Source organism: Pseudophryne corroboree, chromosome 2 (genome assembly GCF_028390025.1).
Source record: "Pseudophryne corroboree isolate aPseCor3 chromosome 2, aPseCor3.hap2, whole genome shotgun sequence".
Lineage (NCBI taxonomy): Eukaryota > Metazoa > Chordata > Amphibia > Anura > Myobatrachidae > Pseudophryne > Pseudophryne corroboree.
This window is the reverse complement of record NC_086445.1, coordinates 133,704,572-133,726,401: the sequence shown is the minus strand read 5'-3', so window position 1 is coordinate 133,726,401 and position 21,830 is coordinate 133,704,572. Positions and strand designations below refer to the sequence as shown.

At 44.6% G+C, this 21,830-nt stretch overlaps 1 protein-coding gene across 1 annotated transcript in view; it reads left to right on the top strand.

The window, feature by feature from the left end:
* Window positions 1-21,830, top strand: part of FLT1 (fms related receptor tyrosine kinase 1) — a 117,932-nt gene that overhangs the window by 45,992 nt on the left and 50,110 nt on the right. Inside the window, exons 3-4 of the mRNA XM_063951728.1 lie at window positions 8,944-9,167; window positions 19,171-19,295. Of these exons, the coding sequence (XP_063807798.1) occupies window positions 8,944-9,167; window positions 19,171-19,295 (349 nt within the window). The remainder of the gene's footprint in view (window positions 1-8,943; window positions 9,168-19,170; window positions 19,296-21,830) is intronic.

The window sequence follows — 21,830 nt, the reverse complement described above, 5'->3', positions numbered from 1 at the left end:
TCAGACTGTACCACGTAGCTATTTGGACGACCTGCAGGATGCTGAACCACTGCCATTCTGTCAAATCCTTGCTCGGTTTGCATGCGGACAGGCTGGCCTGGAGACAGTGGTGACAGGCGGTATGCTGATCTGTCATAAGAAGCTTTGGCAGCCATTCTGCGCTTGCTGATGTTCTCCCGTACCTGATGGCTCTACTCTGGGTTGCAGGAGTTAAATTGCCATTGGGATGCCTGTGCGGGTGCGCCGTGCCAATAGGCACTGTGCTGGGGATGGAAGTCCATCTCGGGCAGAGCCGGATTAAGGCTATGGGGGGCCCGGGGCGCTTCAAACAAGGGGGCCCCTAACATAGAGGCAGGGAGATCAAAAAAAAAAAAAAAATATATATATATATATATATATATATATATATGGGATGTAGTTATATGACCGGCAATCAGGAGACCGCCGGTTATAAAACCGATGGCTACATTTCACTCCCATCACAATTCCTAGAGTCGGTATGTCGACTAGAAGGGACTATTCCCATTCGTGGGTGTCCACGACACCCATAGAGTGGGAATAGAACCTGTGGCGAGTGCAGAGCAGCTTGCCACTTAGCCCGCCGGGCATCTAAATGCTGAGATCCCACCTTCGGTATGGTGACCGGCGGTCTCCAAACCGCTGGTCACACAATATATATCAAAGGCATGATGTCTGGCTTTTTCCCTGCATGAACAATGCTGCAGCGGTTGCCCACCGGGTGTTGCGCTGGGTGGCTGCACAAATAAATCCACAATTGTCCCAATGGTGCAGCACTCCTGGCGTCTAAGTAATACCACTGTTTTAGGCATAAGTTTGGCAATGTTTCAGTGACCTTTATTAGTGTGGCACTTTCATCAATAGTGGTATTACTTAGACGCCAGGAGTGCTGCACCATTGGGACACTATGTACATACATACACCTGCATATACAGTATATGTTTACACATGTACATATATATATATATATATATATATATATACACACACACACACACACACACACACACACACATATATATATATATATATATATATATATACACACATATACACCTATATATATATACACACACACACACACACAACACAAAGCAAAAAATGACGATTTAACACAGCAGCAGGTAAAAAAAAACAACAACAAACAATACACCCAGCTTACTTTTTGATCTGCTGCTGGCAGGCTGCTGGTGAGACAGGAGAGCAGCTACAGCTCGCTCCCCCATGCAACCCCTCTGGCTCCACACATCTTCGTGCAGCCTGCGCGCCCAGCCAGTGACTGAGCCGCAGGCTGCTACTACTTTTCACCCATTGGACAGCTGAGCCGTCACTCAGCTGTCCCTTACTTTATGAAGCGCCGGCGCCAGCGCTGTTAGGTTGCCAGGGCAACCGACGGGGAGACGCGCGGGGTCCGGGAGGCCAGTGCTGCAGCTCGGATTGCTAACAGAGATCCGATCTGTGGCTGGCGGCGGGGGGGGGGGCCTTTTAGAGAGGGGGCTCGGGGTATATACCCCCTGGGCCCCCCCCTTAATCCGGCTCTGATCTCGGGGCGTGTTTCTCAAGTTTACCAGTGCCAAGTATATGTCCGATCCATCTCGTGCACACTTCTCCATTAGGTACTTTGCAGAGCGGATTGCACGCTCTGCCAATCCATTTGACTGTGGTTAGTGTGGACTACTAGTGATGTGCTGGAAGTCCCATGTATTTGCAAAGTCCTTGAACTCTCTACTCTTGAATTGCAGGGCATTATCAGTGATCAGCTGCTAGGGGTGCCATGTGCGGCAAAGTGTCTCTTCAGCTTTGCAATGACCATTTGACTTGTGGTGCTGGGCAAGTAGTTTATCTCGAACCATCCTCAATAGGAGTCAACTAGTACCAGGTACTCCTTCCCCCTCCATTCGAATAAATCAGCTGCAAGAATGGACCACGGAAGATCAAGAATGTCATGGAGCAGCATGGGCTCCCATGGCAGGTGTGGACGCAAGGCATTGCAGGGTGCACAAAACGACACAGTACAGTCAATATCACCATACATGGAGGGCCAGAAAGCGGTTTCACGGGCCCTATGCTTGGTAGCCTCCAGGTCGGCATGGTCTTGGTGCTTCTACTGTGTGTAGAACGTCTGAAGGGCAGCCTGAATCATGAAGCGATGACCAAGCAGGATGACACCATCAGACACGGTGAGCTCATCTCTCATACAGTAGAAGGGGCGAAGGCAGTGCAACAGTTCCTTGGAAGAGGATGGCCAGCCATTGATAAACACAGCAGAGAGACGCTGGCAAAGATCATCCGCAAGTGTAGCAGCACACAGCTCTTCCAGTCGCTTGGTAGGGAACACCTCCACAGCCATGACCTCATAGTCATCCTCAGCAGAGTTCACGTCAGTAGTCAGAAGGAAGGCTCGAGAAAGAGCATCAGCAATGTACATTTCTTTGCCTCGCTTATATATGACATCCAGGTTGTACCGATGCAGCTTGAGCATCATGCCCTGAATACGGGAAGAAGCAGAGTGGATGGGCTTCTTCAGTATGGTGATGAGAGGCTGATGGTCGGTTCCACTGTGACAGGACGGCCATAGATGAAGTCATGGAAGCGGTTGCAAGCGAATACCAGCACCAACAGTTCTTTCTCAATTTGTGCATACCTGGATTCAGTGTCAGTGAGGGCCTTGGAAGCAAAAGCCACCGGTCTGCGGTGTTGGAGGAGCACGGCCCCTAAGACCGCTCTGTGAAGCGTTGGCAGAGAGGACTACCAGATCACGCACGTTGAAGTATTGCAGGACCGATGGATTGGATGGCATGGTGTTTAGTCGATCAACAGCAGCTCTGTGGTTGTCCAACCAGCACCATTCTGAGTCCTGGCGGAGTAGCTGCCGCAAAGGTGCCGTGGTTTCACTGTATTGCGGGACAAATTTAGACAGTTAGTTAGTCATACCCGGGAAACGTTGCAGTGCCTGTTGGTCAGCCGGAAGCGGCATTTGCTGGATGGCAGTGATTTTATTGGGGTTCGGTTTGACACCTTGACTGGTGAGCACATGGCCCACGTACACCACTTCGGTGACTCTAAACTTGCATTTGTCTGAGTTGAGCTTGAGGTTCAAAGCACGGGCCCGTTCAAGTACCTCGTGCAGCCGCTGGTCGTGTTCTTCCTTGGTGCCTTGGCCATACCAAGATGTCATCGACGATGATTTCACAGGGATAGCCTGCAAACAGTTGCTCCATGCAGTGATGGAAGACCTCACTGCCTGTAGTGATTCCATAGGGCATGCGAAGGAAGACATACCGCCCTATCGGAGTCATGAATGCGGTGAGCAGGGACGAAGCTCTGTCCAAAGGGATTTGCCAGAATGGATGATATGGTGATATGAATGCAGCAGTGTGTTGTTCAAGTGTACTGGATCAATGCAAAGACGTACAGTCCCATCTTTTTTTAATGCGGCCACCATGGCGGACACCCATTTTGTTGCTTCCTCTATGGGGACAATGACACCCAATTGAGTCATTCTGTAGATCTCTTTAATGATTTTGTCTTTTATTGCGACAGGAACCCTCTGGGGGGCACAGACTGTAGGTACAATAGAGTCATCCAGCCTCATATGGTACACAACAGGGAGCTTGCTAAGAGAACTGCAATCAAATAAATCCTGAAAGTCTTTTATCTCCGGGACGGTCATCTGTATTGCGTGTACCTCAGGCCCCAATTTGAGAAGGCCTAGCTTCATACTGTCAGGGAGATCTAGCAATGGTTTGACCTTTTGATCCACAATGTGGAATAGCAAATCAGCACGGGTAAACTTTAGCTTTGTGGTACCCAGTGTAGTGATGATCTAGCCACCATAAGCTATCAAGTGATCTTGTCTTGTAGGTTTATCTGTGCAGTTGGATCTATTTTACATAGTTGTTTGTAAGATATGACATTGCACTTCGCTCCTGAGTCTATTTTGACTATGGCCACCTTGTTCCTATGCTTTATTCTCAGTTTGATAAATATTTCGCCCTTCTCATCCAAGTGATCTACACTATCACAAACTGTCATGCAAACTGATTCACACCCTGGCTCCGTTTCGACCTGTTGATCCACCGGGGTGAGCAGCTATAGCGCGACTCAGACTGTAGCTTTATGGAAGTTTGATCTTTGGAGCGGCAGCACCTTGCAAAATGATTCCATTTGCCACATGCATTACATCATTTAGCATATGCCGGGCAGCGCTGTTTGTCAGGAGGGTGCTGTGGTGCGCAGTTCCCACACATGGATGATTGGCGCGGAACGGCCGCCATGACACAAACCTCAGCGTCCTTTCTTAGTTCCCTTGTGCCCTTTTCAGACTGCTCGTTTCATATACAGATATTTATGGCAGTTTCTAATGTGAGGCCCTTCTCCCGCAGCAGCTGTGCACGTACCTTGTCACTGTGTATGCCGCATACGATTCTGTCACGGATCAGCTCCTCTGTGGGGATACCAAAATTGCACTTCTTTGCCAGCAGCTTTAGCATTGAGACGTAGGACTGTATAGTCTCATCACCCTTTTGGTTTGTGCTGTTGAAAACATGCCTGTCCATAATTACATTCTTTACTGGCATGAAGATCTCTTCAAACTTTGTAATTAGGATGTCAGGATCCTCTCTGTCTTCTCCGTCAGCGTATACAAAAACATCTGATTTGTCCACAGCATCGGTGCCTGCGAGGTTCAGCAGCATGTATGCCTGGACTTTGTTTGATTTGTCTGAAAGGCCTGCTATGGAGTATACGTGCCATTCCCTTTTAAACCTCAGCCAGTTGTCAGCCACGTTTTCATCAAATATCAGCGGATCTATTCTCCTCAGACCTTGTGCCATGGCATCCCAGTTCTGACACAATGTAGATGTGTATCAACAAACTCAGGACGACACTTGCAGCATCAGTGTAATACAGGTCTTTACTCAGCATGAGCCAGACACCAAGTGGAAGTAATAGGAGACAAACAGGAAGTGAGTCACCTCGGCATGACATCATCTCCCATGATGCACAGCATGCATTTACACCCACCACACGGGATACCGAATGTCAGTATATCGACATCGGCATCCTGGGTGCTAGAATGCCAGCAGGAGGGCGAGCGCAACAAAGCTTCTTGCGGAATTGCTGCGCTTGCCACGCTGCAGGCTCAGTGGCGGGCTTAGCTCGCCACAGGTTCTATTCACCCTCTATGAGTGTCGTGGACACCCATACAGCGGGAATAACCTACCTCGACGGTATTTAGGCGGCGGTATAGTACTCCCGTCGGGATTCCGTCATCAGTATTGAGATGGTCGGGATCCCAACTGGCGGAATGTTAACCGCATACCCTTGTACATATGGCCTACACGCATTAGCATAACAATGTGATTTGTTCTAAATCACAGGAAGACAAAACTGAAAGGGTTATTCTATTACTTTGTAAAAAAAATAATAATAATGCATTATTGCATTACATTGTAGTTTTAAACAAATTTGCCCGACATGTATGCTCACACCACCCTAACTATTTTGTTTTTGCATTTACCTACATCAGGAGACTCATTATTCTGCTCAGATAGTACTGTCAGCAGGGATCACTCTGACCCTTCTAGCTCCTTCATCAGGAGGAGGAACATTTACATCCTCACAAACATCACAACATTGGAGCACAAAGTAATACACTACCCCAGCAAACATAGGCGTGCGCACAGGGGGTGCCTGGTGCGCACAGGCACCCCCTAATGTCCGGCACCCCCCACACGCTACGCCTGCAGCTCAGTGATCGCTGCTCGTTCCTGTGCCCCCCTCCCACCACCCAGTCAGGACGGACTAATATTTACCTCTCCCCCCTCCCGTCCACGCTCTCCCCCCCCCCCCGTCCGCACTCTCTCTCCCCCCTTCCCGTACGCACTCTCTCCTCCCTTTAGTCCGCGCTCTCTCTCCTCTCCCATTTGCGCTCTCTCTCCCCCCTCTGCGCTCTCTCTCCTCCCTCCCATCCACGCTCTCTCCCCTCTCCCGTTTGCACTCTCTCTCCCCCTTCAGTCCACGCTCTCTCCCCCCTCTGCACTCTCTCTCCTCCTTTCCAGCCATGCTCTCTTCCCCCCTCCCGCCCGTGCTCTCTCCCCCCTCCCGTCCACGCTCTCTCTCCCCCCTCCCGTCCGCACTCTCTCTCCCCTATCTCGTAACGCGCTCTCTCTCCTCCCTTCAGTCCGCGCTCACGCCCCCCTCCACGTTCTCTCTCCTCCCTCCCATCCACGCTCTCTCTCCCCTCTCCCATCCACGCTTTCTTTCCCCTCTCCCGGCCATGCTCTCTCCACATTAGTCCGCGCTCTCTCTCCCCCTCCCGTACATGCTCTCTCCCCTCCCATACATGCTCTCTCTCCCCGTCCCATCCACGCTCTCACCCCCCTCTCGTACGCACTCTCTCTCCCCCCTCCCATACGCTCTCTCTCTCCTCCCTTCAGTCCGTGCACTCTCCCCCTCCCATTCGTGCTCTCTCCCCCCTCCATGCCCTCTCTCTCCCCTCCCATCCACGCTCTCTCTCTCCCCCCTTCCGTCCATGCTCTCTCCCCCCTTCGGTACTCACTCTTTCTCCTCCCTTCAGTTCACGCTCTCTTCCCCCACTCCACGCTCTCTCCTCCCTCCCATCCACGCTCCCCCCCCCTCCCGCCTGCGCTCTCCTCCCTCCCGTCCGCGCTCTCCTCCCTCCCGTCCGCGCTTTCTCTGCCCCCTCCAGACTGCACTCTCTCCTCTTGTGCCGGTGTGCAGCTACGGCATCAGGCCAGCATTCCTCTCGGAGGGCTCGGAGTCGGAGCCGAATGAAACCGTAAATCACCTTATGTAACATGCGTGTTTAATATATGTTACATTTCTATTTTTTATTACTATAGATTATTTATATCCCTCGTAATGTGTTTTACTTATAACAGTGAGCACTGGGGGTTTTATGGGTATCTAGCACTGCTAAGGGCATACTCTGTGGCATTATGTGAATTTGGCTCATACTGTGTGGTGTAATGTGAATATCAGCTCATACTGTGTGACGTAATTTGAATATCAGCTCATACAGTGGCATAATGTTAATATCAGCTCATACTGTGTGGCTTAATGTGAATGTGGCTCATACTGTGTGGCGTAATGTGAATATCAGCTCATACTGTGTGGCGTAATGTGAATTTGGCTCATACTTTGTGGCGTAATGTAAATTTCAGCTCATACTGTGTGGTGTAGTGTGAATTTCGGCTCATACTGTGTGAAGTAATGTGAATTTCGGCTCATACCATGTGGCATAATGTGAATTTTGTCTCATACTGTGTGGCGTAATGTGAATTTCAGCTCATACTGTGTGGTATAATGTGAATTTCGTCTCAAATTGTGTGGGGTAATGTGAATTTCGGCTCATACCGTGTGGCGTAATGTGAATTTCGGCTCATACTGTGTGGCGCAATGTGAATTTGGTTCATACGGTGTGGCGTAATGTGAATTTCAGCTCATACGGTGTGGCTTAATGTGAATTTCGGCTCATACCGTGTGGCATAATGTGAATGTGGCTCATACTGTGTATTATAATGTGAATGTGGCTCATACCGTGTGGCGTATTGTAAATTTCGTCTCATACCATTTGGCATAATGTGAATGTGGCTCATACTGTGTGGCATAATGTGAATGTGGCTCATACCGTGTGGCGTAATGTGAATTTTGTCTTATACCGTGTGGTGTAATGTAAATTCCATCTCACACTGTATGGCATAATGGGAATAAGGGGCACCACTGTCAGTAGCTGGTGATCATGGGGACATGTGTGACAAATGCTGCTGTCCTGCGTAGGAGAAGGCTGTCGTCATAGAAAGAGGCAGATGTGGCTCTAGTGGCACATGTGTAAATTATAAACCTTACTTGTATTATATTAAAACTGAAATGTTTGGCCCCCTAAATCTGCCATATTTTTCAGAGTGGTCCACTCAAAATCAGGGTGTAGGTGCTGGGGGATGCAAGGGGTTATGTGTGTGTGGTGGGTTAGGGGAATGCATATGCACCTAGGCCCACCACTCTCTAGTTCCGCCACTGGGTCAGGGATAGGTTGGGAAAGTGTAAGCAGTGATAGGGAGCAGCAGCAGCTAGGGCTCAGGGTTATGCTGTAGCAGACAGTCAGTACTGTCATCATGTTTCATTTTATTTCTCTGGGGCATATTATATCTACATTATTATTAGGAACTAGGGAGAAATCAGATTAAGCCATGTGATTTTACTACAAGAATGTAAAATAGTTCTATTCATGTCCCTGTGTGCTGTTAGACACGCCCAAAAGGTGGTGCTAGACACACCTCTCCAGCGGTGCACCCCCTAATACAATTAGCTGTGCACGCCTATGCCAGCAAACAGTATACAGTTATGCAAAAAAATAATGACCACAGAAGAAGAAGAATTAAAGTTATTTTCACCGTGTATCCGGGGGATGTAGTTATGTGACCGGCAGTCAGGAGATCCACCGGTCACAATACCGATGCAGGGATTCTGCCCCCTCACAATCCCGACAGTCGGCATGCCCGTACCATTGACTACCGACAGCTCTGCCATAGATGTCAATGGTTTTCCAACATCAGTAAGAAATCATGTTTAATTTATTCTATATATTTTTCCTTTTTGGTAATCTTTGTCAATATAGCACTGAATATGTTTTGCAGCACATTTACAGAGAATGTTTAAGAGCAGTCGAAATTCTCTACCCCATAAACACATACTAAGGTTAATTCCATCCAAAGCTAATTAACCTGACAATTTATTTTTGAACTGAGGTGAAAAATCCACAAAAGCAGTAGGATGAACATTGAACTGGCATCAAATCAATAATTATCTGTAATTATGTGTGTGTGTGTCTATAGCTCCGATAGATAACAATATCATCATTTGGGTTTTTATCCAATGATCTTATATGTCCATGTTTTACAGAGGAGACCTAAAACTTTCCTGGACACTCCCGGCCACCTCAGGGAACGACAGTACCAGGCTCCAGATTACAGAGAACTCGTGTCAGGGAAGCCTCAAGTCCATCTGCCATAGAAATTTAACGTTGCACAAAGCTCAGCTCACGGACACTGGATCTTATAGTTGCCAGTACGAATACTTTACCTCATCCAAGGAACTAACAAGGACTGTCTATATATTTATTACAGGTAAATTCAACTATTTCATTTTTGTGGCTTAATTATTAGCTTTTGAAAACACCAGTGACTATCATGGACAGATTTCCCATCAGGCAACCCAGGCTCCCACCTAAAGAGGACAGTTGGAGAAGTTGCCCATAGCAACCAATACATTTCTAGTTAGCATTTTGTAGAATGTAGTTGATAGTTGACAGCTATATGGTAGATGCTGATTGGTTGGGAAATTACTGTCCTCTTTAGAGGTTTTGCTACATCTCTCCCTTAGTAGACACTGAGGGGGACAGATTATTGTAAACCATTTTTATGTAGGGGTACATGGTGTCTTAATCCTGATATAATAAGTATTGTTTTTGAATTGATAGGGTTTCAAATATTCAATGTTATGTACTGTTTTACAGGCATGTTCCTGTTAGCACCCAGTATTTAATCAAGTGCTGGATAATGGGCTATTATGGGCCCACAGTACCATACTGTAATATTTGCTGAGTGGCTGATGAATTAGCTGATTGTCTTCTGGGATATGTTAATTACTAAATATTGGCCCTATTTAATGTTTGTACGCAATGGCCGATGTTCATGCAATGGAGCGTTTATCGTCAGACTGCGCGTGTGTTGCGATCTTAATGTGCATGTGTGAGGGTGCCGCTGCGATCCCACTTGCACTGAGAACTCAGAGCGATTTACAGGAAGTGGCCATTTGGAGGTGTCAGTGGGGAGTTTCAGGGGAGTATTTTGGAAAACCCAGGTGTGTGCAAGGCCTTTTTTGGGACATGTATCTTCTGATGGCAGCGTGATCGTTCATGCAAATACATAGTGTCTTAGCCGCTACTGCTGTGGCCAGTCTGCGACCAACCTTAGCTGCGATGTTCTTTGTAATTGCATATGGTCCACTAATGTGTACGAAATTGCAGTTGAGTAAGCAATGACCCCAATGGGTGTTTCTTTTCATTCCTGAGTGGCAGCTTCACTTGCTAACGTTAGCAGCTCCGTAACCTAGGGAATTGCAACTGCATTTGCGTACAAACATGAATTGGGCCCATTGTGTTTTTATTTTGCTTTATAATGATATTGTTTGGAGAAATGTGAAGCTTCTCTTTACACATGGTTCTAGATAAATACATGTGTCCTCATCCATCATTGCTGCAGTTGAGCCAAACTGCACCTCATCAGGGCCCTTCTAGCATCGGCTAACGTTTTTGCTGAAAATGTGTCTTGGTGACAATGCGGTATAACTAGGACGCACCAGGAGACTGTGCTGATTAATTTGATATGTGACACTTACATCTCTGTATGCAGCAGAGTCTCTGACTCTGCATACAAAGTGCTACAAGCTTATCCATGCCAAGTTCCGTTCTTCGTATACAGCCTGAGTCACACACAATATACAAGTGTCATATATCAAATTAATCAGCACAGTCTCCTCGTGCATTCTAGTCACATTGTGTTTTTGTAAAAAAAAAAAAAAGAAGAAGTCCGACAATAGCAGAGTTGCATGGGACCTGGTGGCTCACTCACACCTGTAAGGTTTAATGCAAAGTTATGTCTCACAAGACTTAAGGGGGCTACACACGGAGCGATAATCTAAGCAATCTGACTAGATTGCTTAGATTTTCAGCAAGATCGCTCCGTGTGTAGCCCTAACAGTGATAGTGATGCGCAGCCCCGCGCACCGCTATCGCTGGTGCTAGATTAGCCTGCCGTGCAGGCCAATCTAGCGGGTCGCTCACTTCACCCGCTGGGTGAAGTGAGCGCCCCCCGTCTCCCCCCGCACGCTCAGCACAGATCGTGCTTTGCTGAGCGGCGGGAGAGATGTGTGCTGAGCAGGTCGCTCAGCACACATCTCTCCTGCATCGGCCCGTCTATATGGGCCTTTAGCTTAAATCCAACACTCATGGAGACACTGATGTACATTTAACACTTTTGCGGGAACTCAATTAACCAAGGGACTTATCACAGGCTTTTAGCTCTATGGTTAAGTGACCAGAGCTATTCAATTATATCCCATAGTAAGTCCCGAGGTTGCAATTAGCGCAGAATTCTGTTTGCACCCTCCTTGGGGCTTACTGCAGGCAGTAATTGAATAGCTCCAGGCTCTTAACCTGGGAGATAAAAGACCACGGAAAGTCCTGCAACTGATTGAATTACACCTTGGTTTGTTTATATTATCATAGGGGGTAATTCTGAGTTGATCGCAGCAGGAACTTTTTTAGCAGTTGGGCAAAACCATGTGCACTGCAGGGGAGCAGATATAACATGTGCAGAGAGAGATAGAGTTGGGTGTGGTGAGTTCAATCTGCAATCTAAATTGCAGTGTAAAAATAAAGCAGCCAGTATTTATCCTGCACAGAAACAATATAACCGACCCAAATCTAACTCTCGCTGCACATGTTATATCTGCCTCCCCTGCAGTGCACATGGTTTTGCCCAACTGCTAAAAAATTTCCTGCTGCGATCAACTTGGATTACCCCCCATTGTTTGTATATGTGGGAGCACCATTGTTTATACTGCTCTGTTTTTTATTATTAATTGATGCATATCAGACTATTGGGTCTATTCAGGAAGCAGTGAGTCAGTGGAGAAGTTGCCCATGGCAAACAATCAGTGTTGAGGTAACGTTTATAAAGTGCATTCTATAAAATTATACGTAGCAATTCATAGGTTGCAATGGGCAACTTCTCCACTGGCTCAATACTCCATACTTTTCACTGCTTCATGAATAGACCCCCAAATTTTCTAGCGATATCCCCAAGAAGATTGGTCAATAATAATAAATAGCAAATATTTTTTTTAATATCAATTAGGGCACATGTATTATTATTTTTTTACTTTGAGTTTAGCATTACCTCATAATAGAGCCTGATTTTACCAAATTTCATTTGAATTCTCGATACTCATTACAGTATCTATAGCTCTATCTTATATATTTTACCATGATCTCATCTTATTGTTTCTCATTGTCTTCCAAAATATTCATGTTCTTTTCCTTAACAGTGTTTGTTTCCCAAACTATCTAAACTTCACAAACGCCACTTCACTCCATTCCCCTAATATGCAAAGTGCCATATCCTACCAGTCTTCCTACACCAGCAATATGGGAACTGGTAGGAGGACTTGTGCTCCCATCTTTGGAGTAGCAGTGGTCTTTTTATGTTAATTTTGGGTGCATGCCCGTCTCAAAGCTAATGTTTCCTTGTTTGCCTGACAATGGATACATGAAAGTCCTTGGCTGAACTTTTGTACCAATGTTTCATCCTCTGGAGCTCTTAACTTCCTGTGGGCCAGACATCTCTATTGATAGTCTCCTTAGACCAGGAAGTAACGAGTTGGGGAGGATAAAGTGTGTCAAGTGTTATCCAAACGGCTTATATCTACTAACTTCATGTGCAAAGTGTGATGGACTTAGGTGCTGTAAAACTGGATAAAATATTTTCCTGGGAAAAAATATTGGCTTTGGACAATTTGGCCATTTCAGTGGAAGGATGCAAATTCTTCACCTCTTCGTGCTTGATGGCGCCAAGAGTTCCTGTGTTAATGATGTATCTCAAGGTCTGCTGGCTGTGTTTGTATTGAAAGGAAATTATAAACTTAATTAGAAGAAGCATTACAAGATTGTAACTTGCCACAAAGTAAGATCTTCTACTGGCAATTACAGCATGGCTGAAATTGTCTATTATATAAGTATTCTTATATTTCTTATAATATAAGGAGAGTGTGATTGACCTGTTTACTTAAGTTTTAACACTCCAGTAATTTCAGGCATGTTGTACTACTCAGTAACACGCAGCCTTTATATTTGGCAATGTAAAATATTGGCTTGCTTTTCACTTTACTTAAATTCACTGTCTTAGTGACCATCAAAAACGTCAAATCTGTATCGGTATGCAATACACCAGGTAATACAGCCTATGAGACAATAAAAGAAGTTTCATCTTACTTTAAATATATATGATGTCCACAAGACAAAAGATTTGTCCTACACAGGAGCCTCCCCTGATAACATATGCCCATATAATAATGTCCTTATAATAATGGTCATGTATAACTAGATGATCAGTCGGTTCAGTTTTCCTGTACTTAGGGGTTCCGAGTTGGAATCACTTTGGGGTTCTGAATGGAACCGAGTCCCGGCACGGGTCTGTTGTCAATTTGGAACTCGGATTTAAAAAACAAACTTGAGTTTGGATTGCATGTAAACAATTCCAAATTACATGATTTTAGCTGTTTTATCGATTTTTAGAAATTTTAAAGGAATCCAAAACTGAACCAAAAAACGAATCCTCCTGTTTTTTTAAAGTGCCAATCATTTAAATAGCAAAATCAACCTGGTTTTGCCATGTAAATGATTGCCACTTTAAAAAAAAACTGAACTCCCACAAAATCTCTCTTTCTGATTCTCGCACCCTATTGCCTGTGGTGTTTTAAAAAAGATCATCCAAAAAGTCCTGCAACAAACTATACTACGCTAATTTACATATTCTGAAACTTTTTTTTACATATGTATACAGTACTTTAACACATATTGGCAATAAGATAAATTATGATAAACAGATACTCTCTCTCCCTCTACATATACAGTATATACAGATGGAGCCACGCTAATCGTGGCTCCGTCTGTGCCAGGGCGCGTCCGCCTAGGCACACCTATCACAACGTCTGGAACGCGCGTGCATGTGAGAAGCACACGGACCCCATTCACTGCAATGGGAGTGTGTCTGTGCACTCCCTTAACATGGCTAGGCGCTGAATCGCCTAGCCGCGGCGGGAGTGCACTTTAGCATATAACAGGTTGCAAAAGATGTTATAAATTAATTATGCAGCCCAACCAATGACATAATGCAGTAGCAGCAGCCATTTTGTGGGCTGAACCATGCACTGAAGGCCTGCATCTCCATGATGTCATTGGTTCCTGGAGTTTGCACTGGCTATATTCGCAAAATTTCTAAGGGCCTAATTCAGCATGGATCGCTACTCTGAGAAACACGTGTGAGGGGTAATAGGAACAGGAAACGCGTACATATCATAATCGAAATGTAGCCGCTGTTTGACTGACAGGAAGCTGGCATATCTGGGTGGAAACCTGCCGTTTTCTGGGTGTGCCAGAAAAAATGCAGCCGTGCCCAAGCGTTTTTGGGGAGGGTCTCTGACGTCAGTGCAGACAACTTCCAGGCCATCTCAGGCGCAGATTATTGGCAGCCTCAGACCTGCTCACATTTGCTCAGAAAGCAAGTTTCTTTGATGTTCCGGGAATTGCGTATGCCTCTGCGAGTGGATAGTGATCTGCGATGCATTCATAATTTTGCACTGGGCGTTTTCTCTTCCTGTTGGGGCAGCGCCTTTCTACTCGCAGACAATTGCAATTTCTCAGAATAGTGATCCATGCTGAATTAGGCCCTCAATCCACAGTGAGTAGGTGATGGGTGCACTTAAAACAAATTGACCACATTTTTGGCAGGATGTACTAAGCTTCACATTTTGAATGTGATACATCCCACCAATGATCTGAAGCATAGCTGCATTTAGTAACACTGTATGAATGTACAATTAAAATCACAAAGGACAGCTTTTCCAATAAGAGCTATCCATTCTGGGATTAGTGCAGACATCCCTCCCTTTACCTTAACTTGTCACACAACCTTAAAGGGCACATAGTATATAGCTTTCCTAGGAGGACCATAAATGTTGTTTCTAGGAGGCTTTAGATTTGTGAGGTAAAGGGGGAAAGATAAAGTGTAGCAAGATAAAGTACCAACCAATCAGCTCCTGTCAATTGTTGAACACAGCCTAAAAAATGACAGAAGCTGATTGGTTGGTACTTTGTCTTTCTCCACGTTAATATTCTCCAAGCTTTGATTATTCTCCTGCAAAGGCTGACACTGACATTATATAAATTTGTATAATGAATATTTTCCCATACCTGTCATCTAACTCATAAAGGCTAAACAAAGAGCAAAGCCTAAGAGCATTGAGTTACAGGCCGAGCGGCCAGTAAGAGACCTGGCAGCAGCGAGTGGTGACATGATGTCTGCAGAGTGCAGCTCGCTATACACCTTCTAGCGTTATCTGTGGCAGTATACAGGAAAATAGGAAATTGCTCAATAACACTTGCAAAGTTTGGAATTGTTGTTTTAATTTCATGACATGAATTAATATGTCCCTTGGGGAGCAGGAATAATCAGTTCTACAGATGATTAAAAGTATGGAACTATTGACCTCCTCACACATCTACCAACCCTGGAAACAACAAGTTTGTTTTGCAGTTACACAAGTCTTTCAACTTCCCTTAAAATAGGAGGAAATTGTCATTGGCACCGGCTTATTCTGTACATATTTTGAAAATATAGATACAGTAACTATGTTACTGTATGATAACTATATAGATATAGTGATTGTGTGTTACGTTCAGTGGCTGATTTGTGATTTTACCTAAAGCAGTTGGTTATACTGTGACTGGCAGTGACGCCCTATGGATACTCAGCCCCATTTGTAGGTGTTTCCTCCCTCTGGGACTGCCAGACTGGACTGCGATTAGCAGAGAGTGTGCTTTCTGTGGGAAGCCACTCCCTCTCTCATCATCAGCCCTAGCAGACTTCTATGGGCTGCTAATAATGCAGTCACTAGAAGCCGGAGCCTTGTGCATGCACAGACCCCACCGCCAGTAATGCACATATACCGGTCCTGGAACCTGCCAGATGTATTGCGCAGGTGTCGGGATCCAGCTGGCAGTGGCTGGCGGTCTCCTCTCCGGGAACGGGTAGCAGCAGCGGCAGCCCCATTCCTACAAGAAGGTAGGAGCTAGCGCTGATTATGTTCCACAAAAAATTATTAATTTTATCTAAGACCTTGAATTCACTGCAAAGTAATACATGGATTATAGGGGGTCATTCTGAGTTGATCGCTCGCTAGCAGTTTTTAGCAGCCGCACAAACGCATAGTTGCCGCCCACGGGGGAGTGTATTTTTGCTTTGCAGGAGTGCGAACGCCTGTGCAGCAGAGCGCCTTCAAACACATTTTGTGCAAAACAAGACCAGCCCTGTAGACTAGTGACACGGTAATGACGTCAGATACCCGCCCAGCAAACTCCCGGCCCCGCCTGCGTTTTTCCAAACACTCCCAGAAAACAGTCAGTTGACACCCATAAATGCCCTCTTTCTGTCAATCTCCTTTCGTTCGGCTGTGCGATTGGAATCGTCGCTAGAACCAGTGCAAAACCACAATGGACTTGTTACCCGTACGACGTGCGCGCGCATTGCGGTGCATACGCATGCGCAGATTAGCCATTTTTTTTCACTGATCGCTACGCAGCGAACAATGGCAGCTAGCGATCAACTCGGAATGACCCCCATACTACAGATGCTCCTCACTTATGAACCTACCTGTTGACCTTTAGTGACCGTTCAGACTTATGACCAGCTCTCCGACCAGCTGGTACATCATTTTTAGAATTTTCTGTTCTGTATTTTTGTGTTCTGCAATACTGTACAGTATGTAAGAGTTATGAAAAGTAAATCAAAGTTACCAAGTTGGAGTTTCCTTTGCACCTTTTCTTTATTCAGAATAAATGAAAACGATTACCTGTATTAAGTTTGTAGCTCCTCGCTTATCGACCAATTCGTTTAGCAACCTAGTGGTAGGAACAGAACTCGGTTGTTAAGTGAGGAGCATCTGTATTAAGTTTCCAAAGGATAAGTCATGAGCTCAAGTGCATAGGACCTAATTCAGAGATGTACGCAAACCCTGATGGTTTACATACATCTCCAATGTTTGTCGATTTGCGCATGTGCATATCTGGGCAGCGATGTCACTTGCAGTACCCCGTACACCACATGATGAACATGCTACTAGCGTTTGGGGGCAGTGACACGCAGCTTTCTATAAAATGGGGGTGTCGCGACTTCGTTTTCTGGGTGTGGTCGTTGCTTCACTGGCTTCAGCTGTGTGAATTTCCCAGTCATCCTGAGTTCCTGAGTTCCTCAGATGACCGTTGTATATACAGATGATCCGATCTTGCGACTTTGGGCGCCACAGCAGATACGTACAAAGTATGCAATGGCTGTAGTTATGATGTTCATTACTAAATTCTGAATCAGGCCCATAGTTAGGCACCTCCATGATGGAACATATACTTTTACAAGAGCTGGAAAACCAGAAGCCTCATCGTCTGCTCCAATAGCGTGGCTGCCACAGACACTTCGTGGGAAAATTTACTTTATTTTTTTCTGTTTTACCCATAAATCAAAGATGTTTGTAGCGGATCTAAGTGTGTATTGAGATAATGGAATATGCAGTATGTACGGTAAATAACTGCATCACTTTTTATACCTCAGTGTGAGGTAAAATCCATCCAAAAATGCCATCATTAAAAAGCTGTGTCTTAAAGGAACAGGAAAAAGGGGGGAACCTGGATTGCACATCCTATTACTAAAGATATCAAGAGGTGCTATCATGCTGAGGCTTCTAATACTATGCTGGGGGAAGAGAGATGCAGATGCACACTCTTAGCACTAAGAACACTGATAATAAAAATAATTTAAATAAACCCTCACAATTAACATGGAGTATAATTGAAGTTCTTAGCACACATTTGCGCAAATATGCGGGCCCATGTACCGCGGCCAGGTGACTTCATCACATGGGTCCCTAACATCCCTAATACTATCACATTCTATAAATTTATACAGGACTTACCTCTAAATAGGGCCTTATCAATGTGTGATCTGAAATGCAGGAACCCAGCTAATTAAAACACCTGAGGGTGAATGGGAGGAGTGCCAATCCAGAGGAAGGAAGCCTTGCCTTCCAGTGTACAATATATACACAAATATAGTGGAAAAAGGGGGGAACCTGGATTGCACATCCTATTACTAAAGATATCAAGAGGTGCTATCATGCTGAGGCTTCTAATACTATGCTGGGGGAAGAGAGATGCAGATGCACACTCTTAGCACTAAGAACACTGATAATAAAAATAATTTAAATAAACCCTCACAATTAACATGGAGTATAATTGAAGTTCTTAGCACACATTTGCGCAAATATGCGGGCCCATGTACCGCGGCCAGGTGACTTCATCACATGGGTCCCTAACATCCCTAATACTATCACATTCTATAAATTTATACAGGAACAGTCAAGGCTCTGTAATTAATACAAAAATGGTATTATAAAATGCTTGTTGCCAAAATAGAATAGTTTACAGTATGTCTGAGTTTCCTCTCTCGTGTTACAGGGCAGTTTCCTCTCTTTGTTCTAGGGTTTTAATGTGCTGATTTCATCCACCAATCAGTTCTGCTTTTTAGTGGGTGTGTGCTCGTCACACTTACTCATTCACCAATCAGAGAACAGCTGCATTATTTTACTCTCCAGAGTAAAGGCATAAGGAGCTGGACTGACTGACTTTAGTTTAATACTGCGCATTACATTTTCATTTCATCACCTTGCATCTGGGTACACCCTTGCCGATGCACATCAGATGTGACATTGTGCAAGATCCCCCCCCCCGCAAACTATATCATTCATAAACACTGCATGATATTGCTTGCTATACTGGATGACAGCACCCGGCCACATCATCTCTTGGACAATATATTTAGATTTCAAGGTGAAAACTAAAGATATTGTACAGCGTTAACGACCCGAGGAAGTGCGACTCATTAACAATATAGTGAATACATACTGGATGATGTGAACGATATATCATTCGATCTGCCGTGTTTGGACGATATATTGATTGCACATCTCCAAGTACCCAGCCTTACTGCTACACTACTATATTGTATTTTCCCAGGTTATAATTGTATGTTATACACATAATGGGTTGCAATGCAAAAGTAGCAGATATCACTATATTGGTAATATTGAACCCCTTCACCTTGACGCAAATCAATGCAAAGTTTTCTTGGTAAACACTGAACAGCATGCTACAGTGTCTTGCTTACTAAAAGTACTAGTCCTCTAAAATGCATATAAATATGTAGCCAATGAAAACTTGACGGTTCTCTTTTTATTTTCCAGAGGAGAACAGTGCGTTTGTGGAAATGCATAACTTGGAACCCAAAATGATCCCAATAACAGAGGGAGATAAGCTGGTGATCCCTTGTCGGGTCACATCACCAAATATCACTGTCACTTTAAAAGAGGTACTGTAAGTAATGGAAGCAAGTCATATTTTTACACCTGTTCCTGATGACTTAATATGTAAATTGTCTTTTAAACATGAATGCAGTCGTTAAGGTTCTTTGGTACCTGGACCGACAAACTCTGCTTTCATTTACAGCTTTGGGATCTACAAATTGGCAGCAAAAAATGGCCGCATAAAGGGGTAGAAGAAAGAGTTAGAAATAAAAATGGCCCCAGTTATGGCTAATGCTACCCATATAATCAACACATATTCCGACATGGGGCTATCATGTCTGAACTAAGCTGGGAACACACTAGATATTTTGGACGATTTGAGGTGAATTGTAACGATACATCGTCCACATCGTCCAGTGTGTGTGCACTATCAGGCACTCCTGTGCATCGTTTGCCACATCTTCAGATCTGCCTGCATTTTTCACACCCAGTAAGACCCAATGAGATCTGCCTGCGTGTTCACAACCAGTAAGACCCAATGAGATCTGCCTGCGTGTTCACACCCAGTAAGACCCAATGAGATGCGAAGGGATCTCACTGCTGCGATCGCCTCTGCCTGATTGACAGGCAGAGGAAGTGGCGGGGCGGGAGGGGGCGTGCCAATGGCATGTCCGGACCCTTGCGGGGGCGGGCTGTGGTGGCTGCAACCAAGAACGCGGCTGGTAGACACCTGCCAGTGCAACTAGGCTGCACAGGTAGGAAGATACTTGGTGGGTACATGATCACTTTTTATTCAACTGTTTTTGAAAAATGCTACAGCAACCGATTAGATAGTAGCTATCATTTATAATGTTCAGTCTAAAAAATTATAATTGGTTTAATAAATCTACCCCAGAGTAATGTACAAATGCGCAATTTTTAAATATGTCACCTAACAAAAACCTAAACCTTTTTTAAATACTTCCTCAATTTGTAGAAGATTAAAGTTTTGCAACAGCATTAATCAATTACTGATTTACTCCTAAGTATTCCTTACACAAGCATAGTGTGTAAGATGTATTTTCCAGCTTTAACTTCAAGGTCGATTGTCATTGTTCCCATAGGCTCGTACTGTAAATATTCTACACAGGTGGCATATCAGTCCTCCGCCACTAAGTCATATGTTTACAGGAATTCAGAAAGTTTACATTTATAATTACATCTAGCACATCCTCCTCAAATCATCCCCTGACTTCAAACACATTGAATATCCCGTCCATTGTTAGTTCCGTTATGTAACTGTGTAATAAAGCAACATTTGGTCATATACATTAGGTATCTAGTATGCAATGCGGCCGTTTTCTGTACTGGAAGTTCTGAACCCAATCGGACGTCTCTTCTAATCTTGATGTTCTTCTGAAGGAAAATGCCAGAAATAGCTGGTCTGCTGAATAAATTCCACCCCTTGCGGCAGCATATATATTTATTCTGTTTTTGGCAAGGCAAAAATGAGTCTGTAATGCTTGCAAAGATTACAACTTATTTTATATTAAACAACTTAATGTGAATATGACAATATGTAATATTTAGTTTAAATCAATATTAATATTATTATTATTATTATTATTATTGTTATTATTATTATTGTTTTCTTACAGGTATGTTTGCAGTATGTGATTCAGCGTTAAGCTGGATAAACACTATACGATCAGGGTCAGACTGGGCCACAGGGGTATAGGGGTAAATCCCCGGTGGGACCCTCTGCATGGGGGCTGGGGGGCACACTCCTTCCTCTGATATCAAGTTGCGGACTGTGTAGTCAAATTATACATTGTTACTGTATTAGAGGGTCAGTTTCATGGTCTCTAATGGTTGGTCAAGCCTCGGTGAGGGGTGGCCACACCCCTTGTGGTAACTGGACACACCCCTTAAGCATTATGTCCCAGTCCAACATTTTATACGATATATTCATCGATGTTGCAATCCGCAATGGATCGCAAAGACCATCTTTTAGTAAAGTGTCCTCAAATCCATCCAATTTATCGTTTGATGAATTCAGTGATCGATTCCACGGCCGTGGCGGAGTAGCTACATGCAGAATGTAACAATAGACTGCAGTGTCGTACAGGAGCTTGTGCAGTGTGTACTGCGGTGCATTATATTGTTACATCGCAGCACCATTGGTTCGCACCATCGTCATGTGTGTTCCCAGCTTTAGGTAAAATATAATCTTACCCAACAGTTATTAACTAGATCTATGTGTTACATTTACCATTTAGTAACTGAAACCTAAAATTTTGAGATTTAATATCTTCATATTACTGTAAGGGGTATTATCGAATAGGGCAGTTTTATATTTACTGTACTTCACTGGCTAAAGCCAAATAAATAAAGTCTTAATTCATCTGCAGAACAAGATAGAGGGCCTAATTCTTTTTTGTATATTCATGATTGCAATTGCGATTTTCTATGCTACGGAACTGACGCCCATGACAAACTCATTTAAAATTGCGTACACATTTGCAGCCTGTACACAAAAAAAGAGGAACATTGGTGCTAAGGGTTGACATATGGCTACGCACACTGGCCACTGCAGTAGCGACGCAGATCGCACTTTTTTC